The sequence below is a fragment of the Ictidomys tridecemlineatus genome, chromosome 3 (assembly GCF_052094955.1).
Source record: "Ictidomys tridecemlineatus isolate mIctTri1 chromosome 3, mIctTri1.hap1, whole genome shotgun sequence".
Classification (NCBI taxonomy): Eukaryota; Metazoa; Chordata; class Mammalia; order Rodentia; family Sciuridae; genus Ictidomys; species Ictidomys tridecemlineatus.
The window spans coordinates 41,346,971-41,372,285 of NC_135479.1; the positions used below are offsets into that span (position 1 = coordinate 41,346,971).

Below are 25,315 nucleotides of genomic sequence, written 5' to 3' on the forward strand. Positions count from 1 at the left end.
ACACGTGCATGCCCCCCCCCCCCCCCCCCCCCCGTCTCACCAGATCTGCCTGTTCCGTGTCTGATCCCTCATCCATGGCTGTCCTAGCCAAAGCCCCCTCTTCTCAGCTCCACCCCGGCCTCACCCTCCATGCTAAAACAGGGAGGCAGACATAATCTAGGGAGTGCTCAGACCACCATTCCACCAGCTTCTTCAGTGCTGGACAAGCTTTAGCTCATTTCCTGCTCACAGCGACCTTATAAAGTAGGCCTGTCATTAGCTCCATTTCACAGATGGGGAAAGAGAGGCTTGGAGTGTGAATTAGCTTTCCAGTGTTCACCCAGCCGCCACAACCCCCTCTTCCCCACTTTGCATAATAGAACCTAATTTGCATAACCTCCAACCCTAATGGCTCACAGCCCTCTGGAGGGCAAGAACATCAACCTGATCTCCAGTCCTCAGAGCAGAGCTCAGAGCCTGGCCCCCAAGGGTGCGCCCAGCCAGTGGCCACAGCACAGTAGCTGTTTCCTCAACGGAGTTTCGCTTTCCTCTTGCATTAGAATCCCCCTGGGCTCTAAGGAGGACTCATGGGGATGTTGCTGAAAGCTAAGTCCTTGTCCCTATGCCACTCCAATAATGAGGACACGGTTTTGAGAAAAAGGAAAAAGAAGCTTTATGGATTTACTAGCAAAGGAGAAGCACAGGGGACTCCTGTCCCAAAGGCTGGGATTCTGCCCATCTGCAGGAACAGGGGGATTTTAAAGAGGTGACTCAAAGGCTACCTTCCACGTGTTCTCTGCTGGAGCTGTGATTCGCTTGATCACTTGGGAGACAGTCATTTCTGAGATCTGCTGCCCTCCCCAGAGTCTGGATTCCTTGTTCCTATGGGGGGGGGGGCGGGGTGCACTCAGGGACAGATAAATCTGCCTAAAATGGGGAAGAAAGGGAGGAGTAGGGAGAGGAAGAGAAAGGAACATGAAGTATAACGTGGGCCACTGTGGCAGGAAGGCCTGGGAGTGGGTGCAGGGACTCCCACTAGTGTGGGCCCCAAGAGAGTCCCCAGCCACATGTCCCCGTGGACATCTACTTTTGTAAAGTAAGACTCTTTTTCTTTAAGATGCACCCCAAATTTGTCATCTTTGGGGCCCCCAAACCTGGGTCTCTATGGGATGTTGGTTAAAAATGCAGATTCCCAGCCCTGTCCGCAGAGCACCATGTCATGGGCGATTCTTAGCTTGTTCCTCTTTGAGTCCTGCCAGGCTAGAGGGTCTTCCCGATTCCCAGCTGGCAGATTTGCAGGAGGGCTCACTGGAGACTTGGTGCCCAGCTGGGGTCTGATCTGCTCATATCCATCCCTCCCTGTTCCCGGAAAATAGCTGATGCCCGCAGGAGGGGCCCCGAGCTCTGAGGACATCAGTCTCTGCCCTCCTGGCCAAGACCTGTTGATCTGCCGGGCCTTGCTGATGGAAGTTAGGCTGCAGGGAGGGGGAAGGGTGGAGTGGGAAGGGCGAGGAGGCCAGCGGGGACAGCCGGCAGCCCTGGACCCTGCCCTCCCCCTGCCTCGTAAGGGGTCCTGCCTCCTTTTCCCTCAGGGCCAAGGGTCCTCCCTCCTCCTCCTCCCTCCCATTCTCAGTTGGGTCTCTGATTCTGGGGGTGGGACAGAGTGACTCACAGCTGTCAAGGTGCAGGAAAAATAGGCTACCTGGAGTTGACTTCTCTGGGTGACCCAGAGTCACTCCCAGAAAGCCTGGTTTGGACTTTTAATTTCCCCGTAAGTGACCCTGTGTGGGCCTTGCCAAGAGGAAATGAGGAGAAGGGAGCCTCAGGGCTGCGGAGTGGAAACCCAGTGAATTCTGTTCTTCTGAGAGGCAGTGGGAAGAGCCTGAAGCTGGAGGAGGTTCTCTGCAGTGCATGTCCACACTCTTCAATGAAGTCCCAGGGGGAGGTGACCGTCTGGATGCTGGAAGGGGGTCCATCCAGGCTGCGGGAGGATTTGAGGAATTCTTTTTTTTTTTTTTATTGGTGGTACAGGGATTGAACCCAGGTGCACTCTGCCGCTGTGATACATCCCAACTTTAAAAAAAAAAAAAAAAACTTTGATTTTTAGACAGGGTACTGCTAAGATGCTGAGGTGACCTCCAACTTTGATCCTCCTGCCTCAGCCTCTTGAGTAGCTGGGATTACAGGCTGGGGCCACATGGCACCCAGTCCCAGGGACTTCGTATGGCATAGTCTGTAGTTGGTGATAGATGGTGTCTCTGCCTTCACTCTCTGCTCACACACACCAGGGCCTTTTTAAAAATTTTGAAATATGTTTGAGCCTCTCTAAGCCATTTTTTAAAAAATGGCTAAGGTGTATTTTACAGTTGAATTGGAAAGCACAGATCTTAAGAGTACAGGTCTTTGTTTGCTTTTGCAGTGCTCAGGATGGAACCCAGAGCCTGGTCTTGGCCAATATGCTTCAGGACTGACCCCGGGGCTGGGTGATGGCATACATAGCTTGGGATCTCTCCTCCAGAAGAATGGGGAGCCCTACACAGAGTGGCTAGGAGCATGGCAGGGGCAGGCGGGCAGCAGCCCAGGAGGGGGATTGGCTGAACAGAAGAATTTAATTCAATGTAAACAGGTGCAAGAGTCAAAGCCCGGAACAAGGCCACATCTAGGGGACATCCTTGGGCGTTCTCAAGATGTGAAGTGTAGTTTGGGACAATCTTATCTAAGTCATAAGGGACAGGGACACCTGAGGTTTGTCTGCTTACACAAGAAAGGCAGGAGAGAGGCAGCAGGCAGGATCTCACTCAATGAATTCTGTTCTGCACCAGGTGCCTTCCCTGTCGGAGAGCATAAGACCAGGGAGCATTGACCAGGAGGGGACCTAAGGGGCCCTCTGGGTCACTACAGGGGTCAGCTATTTTGATCTCTTACATGTACAGAGACACATGCATAATTTAATTGCATGGTACACTTAAGATTTGGGCTGACAGAAAGTGCCCAGATAAGATCCAAGGTGGACAAGCCTGACCGGGACCCGGCAGTGGTAGATTCTCAGTCTGAGACCATCTGACTCACATTTTTAAAAGTGTAATTTAGTAAAATACACCTAACGAAATTTACCATTGAGAAACTGATGTGACTCCATTTTTGAGAAACCAGCCTCTGCCACAGAGCAAAGCCTGTCCAAGGAAGAGGGCGTGACCCTTGTCTTTGGAAAAACCCACAGAGCACTCCTAGGCACAGACCCACCCTGCTGAGTTGTTTATCTACAAATAATAGGAGAGATCTGCTGCACCAGGTGTCCCTGACTCAATCAGGCTAGGTGAGGATCCATAGCAATCCCCTAGCAGCCACCAATCAGCATGAGACAGAAATACCTGGGATGCCAGATGACCCCCCAGTAGTTTATGGTGGTTGATAACCTGTTGGGAAACCATGTAGTTCAACACGTACTCCCTTGTGCCTTAAACCAATCAGTTCAAACGAATCCCCCTCTGGTACTAACCAATCACCCCTACCCAACTTGTTCCTGCCAGTGACTGTGCTAATCAATGTTAAGAGTTGTTTTATGGTTTTCCCGAGGGGTGTGATGACTTGCTAAGAGATGCTATGATGTATGTGAAGTCCCTGCCTTCCCCAAAGAGTGTATAAAACTGCTGCAAACCCTGGGCTCGGGGCCTCTCAGCGTCACCAGTTGCTGTGTGCGTGGAGGACGGAGCTAGCTCGCAATAAATGCCTCTTTGCTGCTTACATGGATCTTGGTCTCTGGTGGTGTTTTGGGGATCCCGAACTCGGGCATAACACCCCATCTTGATTTATTTATTTTTTTAAAATTTGGTACTGGGTTTTGAACCCGGAGATCTTAACAAAGGACTGAGTCACATCCCCAGCCCTTTTCATTATTTATTGAAAGACAGCATCTCATTAAATTGCTGAAGGCCCTCCCTAAGTTACTGAGGCGGGCCTTGAAATTGCCATCAGCCTGCCTCAGCCTCCCAAGTTGCTGGGAGTTTTTTCCTAAGAACCATCCTCCTGTCTTCCACAGCAGCTGTACCCTCTTACATTCCCACCCACAGTTCAGGAGCTTCCTGTTTCTCCACACCCTCACCAATAGTTCTGTTTGCTGTTGTCTGTTTAAGTTGTAGCCATCCTAGTAGGTGTGAGACGTCCGATTTGCAGTTTGAAAAGACCTGTCGGTCCCTAGTGCTGAGAAGCCAGGGCTGCAGGCAAAGACCTGGATGCAAGCTCTGAGAAGGAGCGTCCCTCAGGGCTGACTCTCACCTAGCTCAGAGCGACCAGGAGTGCACTGCGGCTCAGCAGTCTGGGGAGCTGCCTGGGTCAGAATCCTCTGGCCTGGCACAGTGCCTGGAAGGCATCTCCCTGATGCCTTGAGTAGTCCAAGAACACCCTGGCATGTGGGTTTGACCGTGGACCCTCCCCAGGCTGCCTGGAGCAGCGCCCTGGGGCCCTCCTTGGGGACTGGACTCACCAGTGAGGTCAGTTACTGTGACTCACCTGCAAAGCACAAGGTTTTGCAAAGGTATTTGTTTTCTGGGCCTCTCTTAGGCTCTGGGAGATTTTTTTTTTTTCTTCTAAGGGTGAAGCCGGGGGACAAGGCCATCGGTGTAGGTCATGAATGATTGACTCAGAAAGATGGGGGGCTGGTTCAGGAGGGAAAATGAAAGGCTAATACTTTCAGGACTCGTCCCCCTTCTCCAGGGAATTGTTCCTCCTCACCAGGGGCTGTTAATGAATGAAGGCCTCCTGGGCCCCAGGATCACTTTCCTGCCCAGGATCACTCCACCTTTGGCCCACCTTTTGGCCACTAATCATATATGCAAGATGCGGGGAGGACAGAGCACGAGAACAAAGAAAATCTAAGAAGTATAGAGGGGCAGGACACCCCTACTTCCTCGGACACTCAGCTCCCTGTGTTTCTCAGGTGTTCAGTCTTCACTTCTGAGAAATGGGTGATTCTCATCACCAGCATCAACAGACTTTTCTTGAGATATCGTTTACCTAGTTTGCTGAGGTTTTAAGAATGGAAATGCCTGTGGGGCCACCACCCAGATAAGGTCTGGAATGTAGGCAGCCATCAGAGGGCTCATCTGTGCCCCTCCTGAGGGGTTGTTCCCCTCCACCTACTTTTTGTAGCTTGAGGGTTACTCCATTGGACAGACACCACCATCATCTCTCCTCTCTCCTGTTGGGGACCATTTGGCTTGTATCCAGTTTGCTGCTGAGATGGGTGAAGTCGTTGTGAACCGTCACCAGTCACGTAGGTCCTCCATTCTCTTAGGTATATACTTAGGAGTAGAACAGCTGGGACCAAGAAGTAGACGTTTGACTGTGTCACACCCAAGCAGTTCTCCTGAGCTGAATGATTTCACTCTCCAAGTGAGAGTTCCAGTTGTGGTTGTTCCAAATTATGACCAATTGGCAATTGCCTAAAAGTGACAAGATCCTAGTGTGTTCTCTTTTCCCCTTCCTTTCTGCTCCCACTGGGCTGTCTCCTTAAATCCATTCAAAATTCTGATCACTCCAGGGGCACGTGGGGTGGAAGGTTTGGGGGACACATATGCCCTCCGTCTATGGGACCAACCCTCTCCTAGAAGTCAGTCTTTGCAAACCCTGATGCATCTCAGTAGAACTCGAGGAGGAAAAGAGGTGCAAACATACATGTGGCTTGAGGCACCTTCTGCCACTCTGTGCCTGTGGGACCCGGGTCTTGGTCTCTTTCATGGCGCTATAACAGAACACATAGACCAGGTGATTCATAAACAGTGGAGGCTATTTATTTCTCTGAGCTCTGGAGACTGGGGAGTACAAGGCGCTGGCATTGGGTGAGGGCCTTTGGCTATATCATCTCTTGAAAGAAGGTGGAAGGTGGGAGGATGGGAGATGGCAAGAGTGGGGACAAGGGATGGAGTTGGGGCCACAGCCCTTCATAATCCACATTAATGCATTCATGAGGGTGCCCCCCTCCTCACCCGACACCTCCCATTGGGTGCTTCTCAATGCTGGTGCCTTGGAGATGGTTTCCAGCGGGTGCTTTAACTGCTCGTCCCAAGTTTTCTTCTTCTCACTGGCGTGTGGCGGGGACCTGAGGGACTTCGGGTCAGTTTATGGAGATGGCTCCCCTCCCCCACTGCCCCTCCTGTGTTCTGTTCTATTGCCCTCACCTGGTTGCTAACGCCAATTAAAGGCCATTTGTTTCAAATGTCCCCGTCCACCCCCTTCGGCATCGCTTGGAAGGTTCTATGGTGCGCAGGACTGACTTCTCTCCTCATTCCAAAACCCAGGAAAAAGTAGAGAAAAGAGAGGAAGAAGAGAAGAAAGACGAGTTCATAGAGGAGACTGGAAGCTCTTGGGATTCTAGAATAAAAATGTCCATCATGGTATTTTTCTTGCAAAACTCTTCTTCCTGCATAATTATGTTTTTACAGAAGGAATCATATTTAAAGAGATACTTTTTGGATAGCCTAAGAATTCTCAAGTAGTTCAGTGGGCTGTGTGTCTTTGGGCCTATCCTGAGTCTCTCTGAGCCTCAGCTGGTCTGTGTGTGTGGAGGGTTGAAACAGGCCTTCCCATCATTACCCCTGTGCTACCCTGGATACTGCAACTGGATCTTGCTGGGGAAGATGGCCACGTGCTTCCGGACAATGTCAAGGAGAAACTCTCCATCATGTCACTTGGAATCTATGAACCAAATGGGCTTGGGCTCTGCTGGAGCCCTGGAGGAGAGAGGAGGGAGAGGTCATAGGGTTGGAAACTCCCCTTTCCTCCCCAAGTCCCCAGTGATGGGGAGGGATGACGTGTGAGCCATGGGAACAGGAGACTAAGGGAATCATTCTCTAAACTGGGCCCACTGGGCTGCCCCCGCGTGCTTTCTCTTTTCCAAAGCCATTTTCCTGCCGCCCTGGCTGGAAAATAAGCCACAGGGCTCCTGACATTCTTTCAGCAAACAGCCTGCAGGACTAGCAGGCCCCGAATGCAGATATGAGGAGCACCAGTTTCCCCGAAGCAGAGACTTTAGTGACCCTTACACAGACCAGATCCCAGAACTCAGGGAGATAAGGATGATTCCCCCTAACCATAAAATCTGTAAAAACAGGTTCCAATGAGAACCAGTCCGCAGGGGCCAAAGTGACCTGCAGTTGTCAGGCACCGTGGGGACTCAGAGGTCTGAGGTCATCCTGCTGTCAGTCAAAAGTCTGTTATACAAAATTACGTATAAGAGGAAGTGAGGGGAAAGGGGGGAAAAAACAAGAGAGAGAAATGAATTACAGTAGATGGGGTAGAGAGAGAAGATAGGAGGGGAGGGGAGGGGAGGGGGGATAGTAGAGGATAGGAAAGGCAGCAGAATACAACAGACACTAGTATAGCAATATGTAAAACTGTGGATGTGTAACCAATGTGATTCTGCAATCTGTATACGGGGTAAAAATGGGAGTTCATAACCCACTTGAGTCAAATGGATGAAATATGATATGTCAAGAGCTTTGTAATGTTTTGAACAACTAATAATAATAATAAAAAAAAAGTCAAGAGGTGGACCTGGGTGGGATTCTCTGAAAACGTCCCCAGGATCCCCAGGAAAACTGAATGGCAGGAGGGGCATGCTGTCCCTCTCCTCTCTGAGAGGACCCAACCTCTCCCTTGAGAGTGTCCCCTTTCTCCCTTTCCTATCCCTTCTAGTAAACTCGTGCCTGTTACTCTGAGTGATATCTCTGATGTCTTTCTGGAATGATTCCAAGAATCAGGATTTGAAGGGAGGGTGGGGGGTCTCTGTGCTTCCTCAGTTGTCAGAAGGCCCCAGCCCTGTCACACCACCCCAGACTCCCGCCCCCTCGCCTACCTTCCTTCTGCAGACCCGCTGCTCTGGCTCCGCCCTGTTGAAGAACTGCCAGATTGCTTTAGTTTCTATTTCCTTGTATCGTCCTGCCTGAGCAGAGGACAGCCCAGCCGCCGTGAAAGGCAGCAGTGGCCACCAAGGTGGTGGAGAAATGGCTTTCTGTGGTGTCCAGCCTCCCTACCTCAGCCCGGTGAGTACTGGGGACTGTCACAGGGCTGTCCCCAGCTGGGCTGGCTGCCATAGCCTGGGAAACAGCCGGGTGGTGAGTGGGTCAGTGGGGAAGGGGCAGAAATGCTAGGTGGGGACATCCCAATAGAGCTCCTATTCCATGCCAGCCTCATCTGTGCCTCTTGGGACCAGTGGGTGACAATCACCATGGTCCATGCATTTGACAGACAGACACTCTGAGCTCCCGCTGGGTGCCTGCTCCATCTGAGGTGCTTGAGCTAGACAGGCCTAGTAGCTTCTAGAAGGGTGATGGTTTGGGGAATGGGGATGCCAGCAGGCTTCTGGGAGAGAAGCCACCATCACACGCAGTAGTTAAAGCACTGACTCTGGAGAGGGTCTGTCCGGATGGGTCTCTCACTAGCTGAGTGATCTCTGGGCCTCAGTTTCTCCATCTGTGAAGTGGGAATCACCCCCCAGCCCCCATCCTAAGGCTGGGTAAGCACTGAGGGAGGGAGCATATTTGAGCACTTCCTGGCACACTGTAGGTGCTTTAGGAGTGTTTCATGTTATTAGGAGTCAGGGGGCATCGAGGGGGTCTGTGCTCTGAGGACTGAGTCGGAGGTCACAAGGTAAGGGCATGTCCAGGATGTCTGCAGAGGGCAGCCCTGGAGGTGAGGCAGAGTGGGGACTGTCCATGTGGGCAACAAGGGGCTGCCTCCCACACCTTTCCCCTGTCCGTGGGGAGCCTTGTAAGGCTGATTATCCCCACTTTACTTGTGGAAAAACTGAGGCTCCAAGAGGTTGAGGCACTTGCCAAGTGTCTCCAGACGCAAAGTGGCAGAGAAAGCAGCGGCTTGGTTTGCTCTCAGAGGAGGGAGAGACCAATGCTGGGGAAGCAGGAGCGCCTATGGTCGTTGTGTCCTGGGTGTCAGGGTTGAGGGGGTTGAACAGGTGCCAGGGGTAGCCTGGTGGCCTGGACCTCACACTTGACCCTGCCGCAGCAGAGGCCTGAGGCCTGGCCTGAACTCCCCAGCAGCTGCCAATGCTGCCATCACCCCTCAGCCACCCTGTGGGGCTCCTGGGGTGGGGCGTGTGTGGAGGGGCCAAACAGCACCTCTGTGGGGGGGGGGGTCTGCGGGGTCACAACGGGTCCCCACAGCATCTCATACCCTCTCGCTGATTCCCCATCAGACTGGAAATGACATAAGTGCTGACATTTTGTGATTCTGATTTTGAGATTTTCTGTGGATGTAGAAGCTAAACTTTCTGGTTTTCTATCAAACGAGAAAGAAAATCCTCCTGCAGGCAAGGGAGAGTTCAAACAGGACTTGGGCTGCGCACGTCCAGACAAGAAAGAGGATGTGTGCCCTCCCCACTCACGTGGTGGCCGCTGACCTCTGGTAGTCTGAGCCACATTTCCTCCAAATGCTGACTCCTGAAGGAGCCGAGTGACCACTGTGGTGCGAGGAAAGGCTCCCACTGTGAGGCCCTGCTGCTTCTAGGCAGCCCTCTCCAGGGCCAGGAAGGAAGCCAGAGCCACGGACAGGACAGGCCCGGCTGTGAGGCCGGCAATAAGGGTGTCCTGTGCTTTATCATCATCAGCCTGTGTGGGGAAGCATGAGTTCTGGGGTTCAAATCCCAGCTCTGACATTGACCAGCTGTGCGGCTTTGGGCAAGTTACTGAGACTTTCTGTGCCTCGGTTTCCTCATCCTTAAAAGTGGCATTAACAAGGGGACAACACAGGCTTGAAAGGCCAGCTACCAGCAGGACCTGGGAGCTTCTGAGGTCTCAGGGCCCTGGGCTAAAGTCACATACTGCCTCCTGCTGCTGGGTAGCCTCAGGCAGGCGTAGTGGTAGCCGTACCGCTGGTGCCAGGATGGGGTGCCCTCTGGTGACGCTGAGCCGGCTGGCGGCAGGAGGCTGTCCACACTTTGTCTCTTGGACCCAGCCCTGCTTTCTGGACCTCCAGACAGAGGAGGGGAAAATCTCAGCCTCCAGGTACAAGCAGGAGCTCAGAGCAAGATCTGAGCCAGTGGAGGGATTTGTCCTGATGCAAACAGCTGTATTACCAAGGCTGAGCCTGAGACAGGGCCTTTCCTCATGGCATCGCATGCCACCCTCTCCCCAACACTGCCAGGCCACATTATTAGCACTGTATTATAGTCTGAGGAGGGACTGGGGCCCAGACAGACAGAGTGACTTGCTCAATATCACAACTTCTGGCACAGGGAGCTGGGGAAGGAGCCAAGGCCAGAAGCCATAAACCCAGTGCAAGATGCTATCCTCCCTTCAGCAGGATCAAAAGTGGGTCCTGCTCAGAGCTCTCCCTCACATACAGGCCCAAATTCCATAGGAGCCTCACCTGGCGAGGCCTCACAGCATCTGTTCTCTGACAGCCTGCATGCTGTGGCGTGCTCACGGCTCCTGCTTCCATCTGTAAAGCCTGCAGTTTTGGAGCCGGAGGCATGGGGTTCAGTGGTAGAATGCTTGCTTAACATGTGCAAGGCTCTGGGTTCAATCCCCAGCACCACAAAAAAAAAAAAAAATTCAATTACATTAAATAAGCCATAACCCCCGTGATTTGGGAAGCTGAGGCAGGAGGATCTCAAGTTTGAAGCCAGACTCTGCAACTTAGGGACACTCTGTCCAGAATACTTTCCCCATCTTAAGATCCTTAACTTAATCACACCTGCAGAGTTCCTTTTGCCACTTCAGGTAACATAATCACGGGTTCCAGGGACTCTGGACTTTTCCAAAGGTGAAGGCGAGGGGTCATTCTGCCCTCCGTATCTTCCTCAGTACTCCATATCTTGCAGTCCACCAGCGTTATCAGGTCCTCCTGAATTCTTTTAGAGATACTTTATCTGTAATAAGCCTACACATGCTCACAGTCCCCCCACCCACTTTTTACACAAGTGGCGTCATTGCGTATCCGTGTTGAGACTTCCCTCCCTTTTCTCTCTAAGGACACATTGAGTCCCTCATTTGGAAACAGTATCACTCACTTCACCTCTTTTTCCCCTTGCATTTTTAGGCTGCCTCCCATCCTTTGCTGTTATAATGAGGAAAAGACAAACTTTGCTTGTAATTAGCGACACCCAGAACAATCTTATTTTTCACAATTTGGGGACAATCATTTAAGACATTTTGAAATCTCAGAAAACTTTTTTTTTTTTTTTAAGACACTGTTGCCTGAGAGATGAAGGTTCTCTGTCCTGCCCCATCACCTGTACCCTTCTTCCTCCTTCCAGAGTTTCTGTAAGATCTGAGCACTTCAGAGCCATCATACCTTGCTTTCTGTTCCTTTTTCTTTTTTTCTTTTCTTTCCTTCCTAGTACTGGGAATCTAATCCAGGGCCTCACATGCTAGGAAAATACTCTATCACTGAGTTCTCTCTTTGGACACAGGATCGCCCTAAATTGCTGAGGCTGGCCTCCAGCTTGAGATCCTCCCACCTCAGCCTCCTGGGCCACTGGGATTACAGGCTTGCACCACCACACCTGATAGCTTTCTGTTCTTGTGCCTCAGTGTGAATAAACTTCTGTGAAGGGCGCAGGCTTCCCAGCTTTGGCGTGTTTAAAGCGTTATCTCTTTTGATAGCATAAAAGGCTCTGATGAGAATGTTGGGCTTCAACAAACAGGGGAGGGGTTTCCAATACTCTGAACTCAATGCCCTTCAAGTCAGTTTATGCCACGCTGGTCCATATCTCTATCAGGGTGACTCTACTTCCCCCAGACCATGGACATGGGCAGGGGTGAACTCGGAGGCCAAGAGAAGTGTGAATTTCTCAAGGTCACTCAAGGATTTAATGTGAGTTCAGACCCATCCTAAGTGGCAACAAGAGATACTTCCCAGAGAGGTCTACTGACAGAAGCTTCTGCCTAAGGTCCAGGCCCTGCGGTGCCCCTGAGTGTGGATGGGCTTCTGTAGGTTCCACAGTGTCATATGTCTTCAGGACACAGGCGTGGGCTGGTCTTGGCAGTGGTGCTTTTGAAATCCCCAGAGAAAACAGGTCACAGAGAACCCCGCCCTTGCCCAGCCCCAGGGCTGATGGACTTTGGCCCTGCCTCACCTCCTCCCAACCTTGGCCCACTTCCCTTTCCACCCTTGGACTCCTCTGGAGCCAGTTCAGCTACAGCATTGCATTGCGAATACTTCATCCGGTATCTCCCCCATATAGGATCGGATGCACCCTTTTTGGAGAATATTTTTTTTCCCCAGAAATGAAAATGTTTACTCAAAAGATAATAATAAATCTAAATTTCTGGGTTACTCTTTAATTTGGGAACTGCTAACACTGAGCCTGGGTGGAATTCATGGGTTAGAGCTGGTAAGGGTGTGAAGTCCCCAGGCCTCAGTCTCCACTGCTCCCTACTGGTCCTACCTGGCCATCTGGCTCGTGCACATCACTGCCCCTGCTCTGGGAAACACTGAATTCTAACAGGAAATTGACCTAAAGGAGGTGTAGAGAAGACAGTAGGAAAACCACCCAGGACACAGAACTGTGCACTAATGAGGGTGGACAACAGCCATCCAGAAGTGTGCATGGAAAGTTGGGAAGTCACCAGGGTGGGGATTGTGCCCAGAGAGGGCAAGGCAGGAAGAGGAGGAGGGTAGCAGAGAGGCACCTACTATGCGCCATGTTCTCCACAGTCATCCACCAAGCTGCCTTAGCAAGGGCAGGGGTTATCTCTACGTCACTGAGGAGGACACTGTGCCAAAGAGAGCTGAGTAAGCTTCCCTCGGCCGCTTCTGCATCTGGAAGGCCCTCCTCCTGGTGGATTCCTGGGTAGTCACTTCCTCTCAGACTGTCAAGGTTGGCTGCCCATCATGTCCCCTCAGACTCAGGTGGTCTCCTCTTTTTAGGGCTCAGAATGTCTGCAATCAACGGAGTCGCATCTGCTTCTGCACAGGACCCTAAGATCTGTGAGGTTGGGACTCCACCTGTCCCATTCACAGCCACATGCCCAGGCCCTAGCACTGTGCTCTCACACCCAGGCGCGTGCCCACCAACTGACATCCCATGTCTTCTCCCTGCAGATGGTCCCCTTTTCTGGGACAATCCATGGAGGTCTCCAGGAGGGACTCCAGATCACTATCCAGGGGACCGTTCTTCACTCCTTTGAAAACAGGTATACAGATGGTGCTGCTGTTGTCTCCAGCCTCTTCCCTTAGCAGCCACAGGGTGCTGAGCGTGAAGGGCTAGGCCCTGCCCATGCTTCCCAGCGCTACTGAGCACGGGTATCGACTGCAGGGCTCCCTGTCCCCAGAGAACTCAGCAAGGAGGAAAGGGGCCCAGAGTTGCAAAAGCAGAACTTTCCTCTGTCCCCTTCTGGCTCCGTCTACTGTGGAGCCCTTCTTTGGCAGATGTGTGGACATATTCAAAAGTCATTTTGTCTCTTTGGTTTTCAAAACATTTTCTGGAAAATACTAAGTCAGCCAAGATGCTGATCAGAGTTGTTTCCCACCCTCCTCAGTGAAGCGGGGGCTGTGTGCAAACAAGGAAGAGCTCCCATGTCCTCTCAGGCTGGAGGGGGGGTCTCTGACCCCCATGCAGCCTTGGCTGACCTCTGCTGAGCAACACTGTCTGGGTGGCACTGAGGTGTGTGGTTTTACAGGTTTGGTTGGGATCTACACAGTTGCTGTCTTCCACTGTCCACAGTGCCTGGGCAAGCCCCATCGGGGCTCAGCTGTCTGTCTCAATCCCAGAGGCCCTGTCATCACCTTACATGGGGCACTAGGACCTTGTGGATCCTCTTCACACCCTCTGGTGCCTTGGATTGGCAATCTGAATTTGATTCACTTCCTCCACGACTGCCATCCCCTATGACTAGGGTGGACATGGCCACAGTGGACATGGGACTTGTCCAGGAGCCCTGGGAAATCCTGCAGGAGATTTACTCAAAGCCCTCCAATAGGGCAATCCAGGACCTACCCTGAATTCCCCCCCCCACACACACACACATCAGCCTGACCCCCTCCCGCACCAGAAGGAATTCCTACTGCGCCACCCTGTCTACAAGACATTGTCCCTCCAGTTCTGGTGACGCTCCCTTGGGAAATGTTGCTCTCGCCCTTCCCTGGAGCAGGAATTTTCAAAACACAGGAATGAAGCTGGAGGGCTGCCAAGGGAGAAATACATCCAGAGATATTTCAAAATCCGCATTCTCCATCCAAAGAGAAATGGCTTTAATTTTGTAACTCGGGTTCTTCCTTCTTCTTAGCACTGCTAGAGTCGGGGCCAACAGGGATCCAGGCTGGGTTCTGGGCCCTGCTGTCATAGAGCAACCTGGCTTGAAGGAGTACATCGTGCTTAGCGGGCCAGAAGGTGCCAGAATGTTCTAGAACATGCTCTTTTCCAACAGAAATTGAGTGGGCTCTATAGGAAGTTAGAAGGCTGCCTCTGGGGCAAGGTGCAGCGCTGGGCCCCGTGAGGGACAGAGAGGAGGGAAAGCCAAGGCCCTGGCCTGAAGTCTGTGTGGGAGAACAGAGTGGCCAATGAAGCAGGCAGAAGCTGCGTTCATACAGAGCTCAGGGAAGGCTGGACTGCAGGGAGATGCCCCATCTTGAACTTGAGACTTGAACTTGGTTTCAGGGTCTAGATATAACAGAGAAAAGCAGAGAAGACATCTATCGAGCCCCCATTTTGGGAGCCAACTGCCCTGGAAGGTTCTTTGATTTGAAATGGCTCATGTCCCAGGGGAAAGTGTCCAGGGTGAGGGGTTTCCTTCCCAAAGAGAGGGATGAACTTGCATTGGGGGCTCCTGAACATGACCTCCCTCAGGATCTCGTCCTGAGTGTGGCAACCTGAGGGCAGTGTCAGGGATCTGAGGCCAACCTCACTTGACTTCAGGGTCACCACGTCCACTCCAACACACACCATCATGCAGTGAGCACCAGGCTTCACAAAACTCCGCACAGTGACATTTTTATGCTGGTGAGCTGGTATTTATCCCACACTTTCCCTTTTCGACATTGTCTTTGTAGGTATATGGCCACCGATTTCAAACGATCTTCAAATTTGTTCTTTTCTTTCCCAGTTGGGCAGGTGGGGGCTGGCTTCCAACACTGACCCCTGCGAGCGTTCACTTGGCACTAAGTCACATGCTTCATGGTTACCATCTTTGACATCCATTTGTAATTAGTTTCCAAGATCCAGGCTTCTTGTGGCTAATGCTAGCTCTTTCCTTACCCATTTTCCTACTTACATGTTTTTAGAAAATCACGCTGGAAGGGCAACATACAATAACTTCATGAAAACACATTAGGTCCAAATTAGATGATCAATAACAACAGGAAATAGATGCCAACAAATTCATGTAAGCTGCGCAGGTTCTATGCAAAGAAGCCCGTGGTGCCAGGCTCTTTCATTCTGATGTTGGCAGTAACCATGCAACGGAAGACTCTTTGGTTTCCCTCTGCCTAGGTTTGCTGTGAACTTGCAGACTGGCTTTAGCGATCAAAACATTGCTCTCCACTTCAACCCTCGGTTTGAAGAGGGAGGGTATGTGGTTTGCAACACGAAGCAGAATGGACGCTGGGGGCCCGAGGAGAGAAAGATGCAAATGCCCTTCCAGAAGGGGAAGCCCTTTGAGCTCTGCTTCCAGGTGGAGAGCTCAGAGTTCAAGGTGAGCGGGAAGCCCTCTTCCTGTCCCTCTGGGCTGGGTGAACAGTCTTTAAATACATTGATTGAGATCAGGCCAGAGTGACACCACTACCCAGACCATGGGACTGTGGCTTTCTAGATCGTCACCTGTGGCTAGCTAGTCTCCATGCGTGCAATCACCTGCCCCTGCAGGTGCACCTGTTGCTTCTTTCACTGTGAAAATAGGGACTAGATACATCACCGTGATGATTTTTGAGCTCTTACGTCTTTAAGTTCAAGATGAGCCCATTCCCCTGCTGTAGCCATTCCTCCACTTCTGGAAACATCTCTTTTTTTGTGTGTGTGGGGGGGACCTTGTTCTAGACTTTATCCAGGTTCCAGTAGCCACATGGATTTGTAAGTCCCTGCAAATGACCTTTGCAGCCAGAGCAGTGTCTCTGGGCTTGGGGACCCAGGTGGCATGAGACTGTCCTCTTCTGTGCTGTGTGACATGGGGTTCCCTGCTTAGTGTGTGACCCTAGATCACTTCCCCCCCGCTCTCCATGAGCATTTTTATGCATACCTAGATGCTGTCCCAGGTGAAGTGTCACCAGAAAAATGAAGATACAGTAATAAACAGAAAACTATAGGAACAAAAAGCCAATGGGAGCTTGGGGTTGGAGACATTTGACTCACATGTTCCTGTCACTGGTGCAGCCCTGAGGGTCCCCCATGCCCGCTCTGAGGTGGGCTGGTTGTGAAAACCAGGCTCAGGCCTTTGATTCCAGAAGCGGGGCTCCAGGAGCTCAGGCGTGCTCCCGCCCTGGCCCGGGACTCCTCTCCTGGAACGCGGTCTCCTTTGCCAGGTGATGGTGAACAAGAACTTCTTTGTGCAGTATGCACACCGCGTGCCCTTCCATCGCGTGGACACCATCTCTGTCACCGGCCCTTTGCAGCTGTCCTACATCGGTTTCCAGGTGAGACTGAACCCTAGGCCCCTGTCCCAGGGCTGGGACCAGGGGCCCAGGCTGGCTGTGTCTAGACTCCGTGGCCCAAAGTTACCAGCCAATCTCCTCTCCACGTGGCTTTGGGGACACATAGGTTGGGAACTAACCAATCTTTTTTTTTTTTTTTAACTTATGAAGAAAAGAGATTTATTTTATTTTATTTATTATTTCATTTTATTTTATTTTATTTTTTTTATTAGCTACCCATGACATTACAATGATCTTGGCAATTCATACATTTGAATCAGTTGGGGTATAATTTCTCATTTTTTCTGATTGTGCAGGTTGCAGAATCACACTGGTACTAACCAATCTTGGTGGTGGTCTTCCCCGCCTCCTCTGTCACTCTGCCATCCTTGTGTTGCTGTCTCTGTCTGAAGCTCCTGCCTTGGTCTCCCAGACCCCTCGGCCTCTCCTCTGACTGTCACTCTCTGTTTCCACCTTGGTTCGCAGACCAGGTGGTTCCAGAAAGAGCCCAAGGTTGGGAACCAGGCAGAATCCCGTTCAAATCCCCAGCTGTTGCCATTCTCTCCATCTGTGGGGGGACCAATGTCGCCTCTCCCCGCCTTGAAAGGACATAGTTACGGCCACTGGGTTGGTGGTTCCTCATCTGTAGAATGGACATAGTCATTGCCACTGGGTTGTGTGGTCCCGTGACGCTGTGTAAGTCAGGGTCCGACTCCACGGCCCACTTTGTCGTCGGTTTGACCCTCCCTGTTTTAAAATATCTAAAAGCTGAGGAGACATCATGTGAAGAAGGGGAAGGTTGGGGTGTTCTGGACCCACAGTAGGTCCGCAGTAACCACGAGCCCCTTTCCCTCAGAGCTTCATCCCCCACGTCCCCTCCCTCCCTGGCAGGGGAAAGACAGAGAGAGGGAGAGGGAGGGAGAGTGCCCACCTGCCACGACTCACCCAGCAGCCCCTTCCTCGCCCTGGAGCCACCTGGTCCTGAGCTGGCCTCTGGGTCCTGTGTCTGCCTGGCCGCTGCTCCTGCCCGACCTCTTTCTTCTCTTCCTTGGCTCCATGGATGCTCCGAGTCAACCGGTGGTGCCTTTTGTTTTAACAGAGGTCTCCAGTCCGGCCGGCTTTTCCCACCATGCACTTCTCCCAGCCTGCCTGTTTCCCATCGAAACACAGGGGGCGCAAACCAAAAGTGAGTTAAAGATGGAGGCCGGGAGGCTGAGCAGACAGCAGGAAGGACAGAGGGCCCACAGGCCGCTCCAGCCTGTCATAGCCGCTAGGGGATTCCCCCGTCTGCTTCCACCAGGCGCCCAGAGCTGGGGACCTGGGCAGTGTCCTGGGTCCCTATCCCCTTCTTGATACTCTTGTCTCTCCCTCTCCAAAGCCTCTGCCATGACCCAGACCATGGTGACTCCTCACTGTGACAGCCGTGGTCCAGCGCCTCACACCCCACTGGGCAATCCCTTCCCATGAGCACACCCGTCCTGGTCCAAGCCTCGGCCCTTCTGAAGGAAGCCCCAGGTCCCCAGAGGAGCACAACAGAATGTCCCCAGATTCGCCTCCGCCCACCTTCCTGCCTTCCAGCCCGGCCCACTCATAAAGAGCATGCAGCCTCTGCTGTTCCCTCGAGGCCTCTCAGGCCACCATGCTTTTGCCCATGCTGTCCCCAGAGCTGAAGCCACCATGTGCCCATCTCACCCCGGGCAAGCCTCTCACCGCACAGTGATGCTCTGCTTAGATATCACTCCTCCAGGGAGTTTTTCCCGTCAGGAAGGCTGCCAGACGCTCCCCTCTGTGTCCCCATGAACTTTGTCCATATCTGTGCCATGCAGTCACCATGTCCTATTATAACCATGCTTATGTGTCTGTCCCTGTCACTCTGCTGCCCCCCTCCCTATGCCCACAAGCCCCTGGAGCACTGGCACTGTGGCACCATTATTTGGACACCGACACCTTGCACAGAGTCTGGCACAAAGCAGGGACCCAAGAAATGAATACGGGCTCTGGTTCCCACAGCCAAGTACAGGAGGAAGCAAGCCAGGGCCAGAGTGGCCTTCTGGGAGGGGCAGGATCAGGGACAGGAAGGCAGCCCTTCCCCTGGCTACCAGAGCAGTGGGGGTGGGGAGAGCGCTCGGACTACCCAGGCTCAGCATGGCCCATGATGACATGGACGTCACACTAATTGCCTCCCATCACACCAATCCCAGGACTGGTCCAGCTCCTGGAAACCTTTTGCAGAGCCCTCCAGATTTGGCCCTGGCCTGGGGAGGATATAGGGGATGGTGGATCCAGTCAGACAGATTGGGTGCCATTTTGAATTTTCTCACTTGCTTCCTGGGCCAGCCTGGGTAAGCTGCTTTGCCTTGCTGAGCCTCCAGGCCCCGCCAGTGAAGTAGAAGCTAAAGATGTCTCCCTTCCTGGAAAATGAGAAGCCCAGTGCTCGGCTCACAATGGGGCCTCCGGTGAACACTGGTTTTCACCTGATGGGTGGAATAGGGCATCGGGCGGTTGCCTCTGGGGATTCAGGGAAGCAATATGGCCTGTGTGGGACCCATCTGGGGCAGCCAAGGGCACATCCTCCTCCCCAGCCCTGAGACTTGGGGGTGGTCATTTCTGACCACAAGAAGCCCCCCTGGAGGTAGGTAGCCATGCCTCCTCCACCTGAACCAGCCATCATTTTGAGTTTTCTTGTCTTCTCAGCCTCCAGGCTTTTGGCCTCCCAACCTGGCTCCCGTGGTAAGTCAGCCTCTCTCTCTTCTGGTCCTCTTCATTTTGTTTCTTCCTGTGGGTTAAAGGAAGGAGCCATGGCCAGGCATCAGTGTCTCTCATAAGAAAGTGGGCAGCTAAGGCCAGCCCCACGGACCACCTGCCTGGCCTCTGGGTGTGGTGGAGGGACCTGGGGGTGTGGCTGGTTGGCCCCATGCAACAGGGAACCACCTGAATGGCCACTTGTCTGCAGAGGCCCCACATTCCCCCTCTCTTGCTTGCAAAGTACAGCTGTGCAGACGGAAATTCCCAGAGAGGAAAGTGGGGCTGGGGCAGACGTGTCTCTTCTCTGGAGCTCTAACCTTTGGTCCCCCACATTCCTGTGAGCTTAGAAACAACTCTATCCAGCCTCTCTGAACCTTGGTTACAGCTCAAGGTTAATTCTCTTCATAGTGTGTGCGCGCGTGTGTGTGTGTGTGTGTGTTTGTGTGTGTGTGTTTGTGTGTGTGTCCACTGGTGGCAGTTAGTAGCATTCACGCTAGTGGGAGCTGGGAGCTGGTTGAGACTTGGTTTCTTTCTTCCAGACTCAAACTGTTATCCACACGGTGCACAGCACCCCAGGACAGATGTTCCCTGTAAGTCTAAAAGTTTCTTCTCAGCTCCTAGCCCCGTGGCTTCCCTCTTGAGCACCAACAGAATTCCCTAGAGTCCCAGCACTGGTTTAGCAAGTCCTAAAGTGGTTTATCCAGGAGGATGGGAACAGATGGGGCCGACCCCCCCCCCCCACCTCCAGTCTGGAGATGTCCAGCTAAAACTCTCCTTGGGACAGTGGAGATTCTGGAACAATCTTCAAATAAGCAGGTCTGCTAGGGGCCAGCAGAGAAATGGTTCCTTCTGCTACCAAGAGAGGGAGGGATGGTGGCCCCAAATCCTGGATGTGAGGTTCCTAGACTTGGATCCCAAGGACAAGTCCCTGCAATGTCACTACTGATCACGGTCTTGATCTTTCTCTTCCTCCTGCCATTGCAAATCAGGTTTGGGCCTGGATTGAGTGGGGCTTCTGTGGAGGTGATGAGAGGGAGGTGTCTATGATGGGTCCAGGAACACACCAGGAAGTTTCAGGCAGGAGGGCTGATGGAAGGCATGTGGCAGAATCCAAGGGCTGAGCCCTCACAACTCAGTCTCCCACTGGAGCGTACTCTAGAGTGTGTGTGTGTGTGTGTGTGTGTGTGTGTGTTTGCACATGTGTTTCCACATTGAATTTTCTGGTCTCTCTTCAACAGAATCCTGCAATGCCACCTACGGTGTTCCCCAACCCAACCTATGTGAGTAGGTTCTCAGAGAAGGCAGGAGATTCCATTTGTGTGGGGCAGGGAGGGAGGGCAGGGCCAGTGGGGATGGTCCTCTGACTTGCATAATTCAAGGCAGTCCATTGTCAAGCTGATTTTAAAAGCATCCACATAAATTAGAAGACTGTCCAAAGGAGCCCTCAACTCTGACGTGGTCTCTTCCAGTGAGCAAATTAGGATTTTCCTTTTTCCACCCCGAGAACCCTTTGGTGTTGGCCAAAGTTCCTTCTGTGACATTTAAAATGACATTCCCCACTGCCTTGGGGAATGCTGGAAAGTTATCCTTTGGCTTGACTGAGCCAGGTAAAGATGTCCTAGGGCTCCTTCTGGAAGACGTCCTGCTCAAAGGCACAGTTCCAGACTTGGCTGATGGGACACATGTGTGGAAGTTGGTACAGGATTCTCAGGGGCAGGTGTGGCTCTCTGGCTGCTGCTGCTGGCTGACTTGTCCCCACCCTCCCAACAGCCGATGCCTTTCTTCACCAGCATCCCAGGGGGGCTGTACCCGTCCAAGTCCATCATGGTGTCAGGCACTGTCCTGCCAAGTGCTAAGAGGTAAGACAGGGCCTTCAGGGCTATCAGAATAAAGACCCCCACGGTCACTCTGGCCATCTCCCTAGCTCCCGACAAGTTGGGGATTGTGGGGAAGGGCTGGGTCCCAGAGTTCAGTGGACAGAGAGGGTCCATGTGAGTTGCCCCTCACCCCAGGTTCCACATTAACCTGCGCTCCGGGAGTGACGTCGCCTTCCACATGAACCCCCGTTTTGATGAGAATGCTGTGGTCCGCAACACCCAGATCAACAGCTCTTGGGGGTATGAGGAGCGAAGCCTGCCCGGAAAAATGCCCTTCACTCGAGGCAGGAGCTTCTCGGTACGTTGCTGTGGCCTCGAGCTCAGAGGGAGGGGCTCACAGGGGGCAAGGGGAGAAGAGGTGGAGGAGTCTGGGGGTACCTGGAACAGCATGGGGGCTGAAGCCTGAGGGATGAGGATTGCACCCCAAGGAAGAGAGAATGTTAACAGGTTATTATTATTTCCATGATCACTGCTCCCCCCACACATAGCAGGTGTCAGTGTCTGCTTTTCACATATGAGTAAAACAAACTCGCAGGACACAGGTCACACGGCCGATCTGTGCCAAACGGAACCCAAGAATGAGGCCTGATTCATTTGCTCCCATCTTCACTCTGCCATCACTTGCTGACCCCTTTATGGGGGCCACCTTGTAGGAAGTAGCCCACTTCTGTGGATGCAGCCACCAAGCTATCAGACAGGGTCCTGCCCCCACGGAGTTCACAGTGTAGATTGGGGAGGAAGAAGGAACGGTCATGAACTGGTCACTGCAGAGAAGGGACAGGTCCTTGCAGAAAGGGAAACTGAGCATGGGCTGGAGGGAGCTGCCTGTGTCTTGCGCAGAGGCAAATGGGGTCCATCTGGAGCCTCAAGGGCAAGGGCTGTGGTGGAGAGCCAGGGCAAGAGAGGTACAGATTAGCTGGAGGCCTGACCACCCAGAGTGGGCCTTCTCCACCTTGACTCTGCAGTGGATTCACTCAGAGAGCTTAGAAAGACAAATCAAGGCCAGGGCCCCCACCCCAGGCCAGTGAGGCGATCAGCCTGGGCCTCTGTATTTTTAAGACACTCCCTAGGTGATACATCTGCAATCGGGGTTGAAAATGACTGGTGTGGGCCTTTGTGGGCCATGAAAGGGGCTTGGATTTTAATACAATGAGAAGCCATTGGAGTGTTTCAAGTCCGGGAACAATAACCTCGATTAGTGAGCTCTGAGACCTGGGGGAAGTGACACATGCTCTGCGTCTCAGTTTCCTCATCTATAACATGGAGTAATAATACTAGAGATCAGAGGACTGTTAAGAATGGAATGAGACCAGATCTGTGCATGCTGAGGGCAGTGCCCAGCGCAGAGCAAGGGGGCTGTGCTCGCCATCGCCATGGGTGATGAGGTTTTGAGGTTTGTTCCCTGCCTGCCTCGAGGAGAGGCCTCCGGCTGTAAAGAATGTTAGGAGGCTGCTGCAGGAGTCCAGGCCCCGAGCCCTGAGGACACAGATAGCCCAAGATAGCAGCATCTCATCCCAACTGGAGAGTGGACTGGGGAGGCAGGTGGCTCGACAGGGAGTGAGTCAAGGAAGGTTTGGATCCTGGAGGGTGACAGGCAGAGGCAAAGGTGTGCAGGGTGGGAAGAGCATTCCATGCTCAGGAAGGGCATATGCTAAAGTACCAGGGAAGGAGAGCGCATGGGTATTTATTGAGGAGCAGATATTACCGTGTAGCCAGCATGCAGGGGTGGGGCTTGTTACTGGCCAAGGCAGGAGGGAGGGAAAGAAGGAGATTCAAGCCCTGCGTTTAGGGCTGCTGATTTTCCAAATGGAAGTGACAGGGCCTCTCTGTCCAGGTATGGATCATGTGTGAAGGTCACTGCCTCAAGGTGGCTGTGGACGGTCAACACCTGTTTGAATACCTCCACCGCATGAAGAACCTGCCGGCCATCAATAACCTGGAAGTGGCGGGTGATGTCCAGCTGACCCACGTGCAGACATAGGTGGGCTCCCTGGCCTGAGGACAGGGCTGGGATGTGGTGCTGAGTTTCCTCATCATCTCCACTCCCCTGTCTCAGCTCCAGCCTCCTGGATGCTACCATGCAAGCAGAGGGTGTTCAGAACTGGTGAAGCTGTGTTCACCCCCCTCAGCAGACACGGAGTCTCTGGAGCCTCCCAAGCACCCAGTCCAGGCCTGTGTTGAATGTGGCACATTCCTGTCCCAGGTCAACTCCAGTTCCCAGCCAGAGCTATGCACTCCCTGCAGGGAGGGGACCTCCTCAGCCCCACCCCCCTTCTCTGACCCTTACTCTCCTTCCTTCTCACCTGGCACCCAGCTCAGCCCCCCACCCGTCCAGGAAACTACCCTGATTCCATCCCCCAAGGCTTCCACCAACTCTCTTTCCCAGGGGAAAATAAGGAAAATGAAGGAATAAAAATGGTTGTTGGGGAAGACCGTGGTTTATTAAATGTGTCTGGAGACACTTGGGAGTCTCTGGAACTGGAGGTTCCTGCCCAGGGAGTGGGAGAGACAGTGTGGGCTCCCTTTGGGAAGGGGGATCCTGACATCCACACCTACTCACAGTGAGTCCCTTGCAAACCCCAGGAGAGAGCTGGGGAAAGCAGGAGGACATGGAATTCTTCCACAGGGGTCTTTGGATCTCAGCAGCTGGGTGAACCTGGAAAACAGCTCCATGCTTCTGAGATGGAAGAAGGGCTGGGACAGAGCCTGTGCCCCCCCCCCCCCCCCCCCGCAGAGCCTCATCAGAACCTTGTGCCCAAGTGAGAGGAGGAGGCAGGCGGGACAAGAAGCTGATTCCAAAGCTGTCCCAGTCATGATGTGCAAGAGGGAAATGGCTCAGTATCTGGGGATCTGCCGGCCACTGGGCAGCAGAAGGGAGCCCAGCTGGATGTCCAGGTGATGCCCTTTTACTCTGCACACTCCATCAGAACCCAGCCCCAGGAGCCAGGGTGGGGCTCAAAGAGTGTTCAGACCAGCAGGCACCGACATGACCTGGGAGCTGATTAGAAATGCAGTACCTTGACCTGGTGCAGTGGTGCATGCTTGCAATCCCAGCAGCTTAGGAGCCTGAGGCATGAGGATTTCGAATTCAAAGCCAGCCTCAGCAACTTAGCAAGGCCCTATATCTACATAAAATACAAACAAGGGATGAAGATGTGGCTCAGTAGTTAAGTGCCCTGGGTTCAATACCTGGTCCCCCCCCCCAAAAAAAAAGCACCTCGGGCCCCACCCAGACCTACTGTATCAGGTCTGCATGTTAACAAATCCCGGGTGACTCGAGTGTACATTAATTTGTGAGAAGCCTTTGGTCTAGGCCACTGGATTCTGGGCAACTAGACTTTGGGAAGCCCCTTTCCCCCATCCCCCACCTCCATGAGAGTAGCTGCCACCAGAAGTGGCAGGAGAGGAGGGGAGAGAAGGTGAGGGAGCCCATGAAGCAAGGGCCAAACTGAAGCCGAGAGCAGGATTTCTCTAAACCACCACTTGTCCCCAACTGCGACCTTTTTGTGGTTCTGACCAGGAGGAGATGCAGCTCTGTCGCTTAAGAAGCTCCCCTGGGTCAGGAGGCTGAGGAAGGAGGAGTGCAAGTTCAAAGTCAGCCTCTGCAACTTAGTGAGACCCTGTCTCAAAAGAAAAATAAAACAAACACCAGGTCTGGGGGTGTGGCTCAGGGGTTAAGCACCCCTGGGTTCAACCCCTACCCCAAAAGAAGCAGCTCCCTGGCTGGCTTCAAATCAAGAAAGGACCACAGTCTCCCAGGAGGGGCAAGGGTAATGCATGCCCTTACCCTCCACAAAGTCTTCCACAACCAGGAAACCTCACCTGCTTTCCCCATGTGCTAAATCACAAGTGGCCAAACAGGTGGCTACAGAACAAACCCCTTCCTAAGACAGGGTGAGGGTCCAGGCCTTTGCTAAAATCCTGGCACTCTGTGCATAATCCCGCTGCTCACCACACCTTTCATCAGATGCTTTCTGGGTGAGATACAGCTCCAGCCCCTTGCCTGTGCCCTGCATCCCCAGCACAGGTGGGGATCTTTGTCCCTGTGTGGGACACATCAGTCCTTCTCCATAGGACTTAGATCTGCTTTCCTTACAAAACAATCCCCCCTCCAAACACACACATACATATGCAGG

General features: G+C 52.8%; 1 protein-coding gene across 5 annotated transcripts; it reads left to right on the forward strand.

Annotated features, from left to right (window-relative positions):
• Positions 1–7,876: 7,876 nt before the first annotated feature.
• Positions 7,877–23,609, forward strand: Lgals9 (galectin 9). 5 transcript variants are annotated; one of them, XM_005327804.5, is made up of 12 exons: positions 7,877–8,018; positions 13,039–13,130; positions 15,425–15,626; positions 16,450–16,560; positions 17,657–17,743; positions 19,252–19,287; positions 19,842–19,892; positions 20,541–20,582; positions 21,073–21,161; positions 21,315–21,477; positions 23,014–23,160; positions 23,236–23,609. In XM_005327804.5, exons 1-11 carry the CDS (start codon positions 7,980–7,982, stop codon positions 23,158–23,160), a joined length of 1,059 nt encoding a protein of 352 aa, XP_005327861.2. In that variant the 5' UTR covers positions 7,877–7,979; the 3' UTR covers positions 23,236–23,609. The 5 variants fall into 5 exon arrangements, with proteins under 5 accessions (XP_005327861.2, XP_013215199.2, XP_077898651.1 ...); XM_013359745.4 differs by having other exon boundaries at positions 23,014–23,609; XM_078042525.1 differs by lacking the exon at positions 19,842–19,892.
• The last annotated feature ends 1,706 nt before the right edge of the window (positions 23,610–25,315 follow it).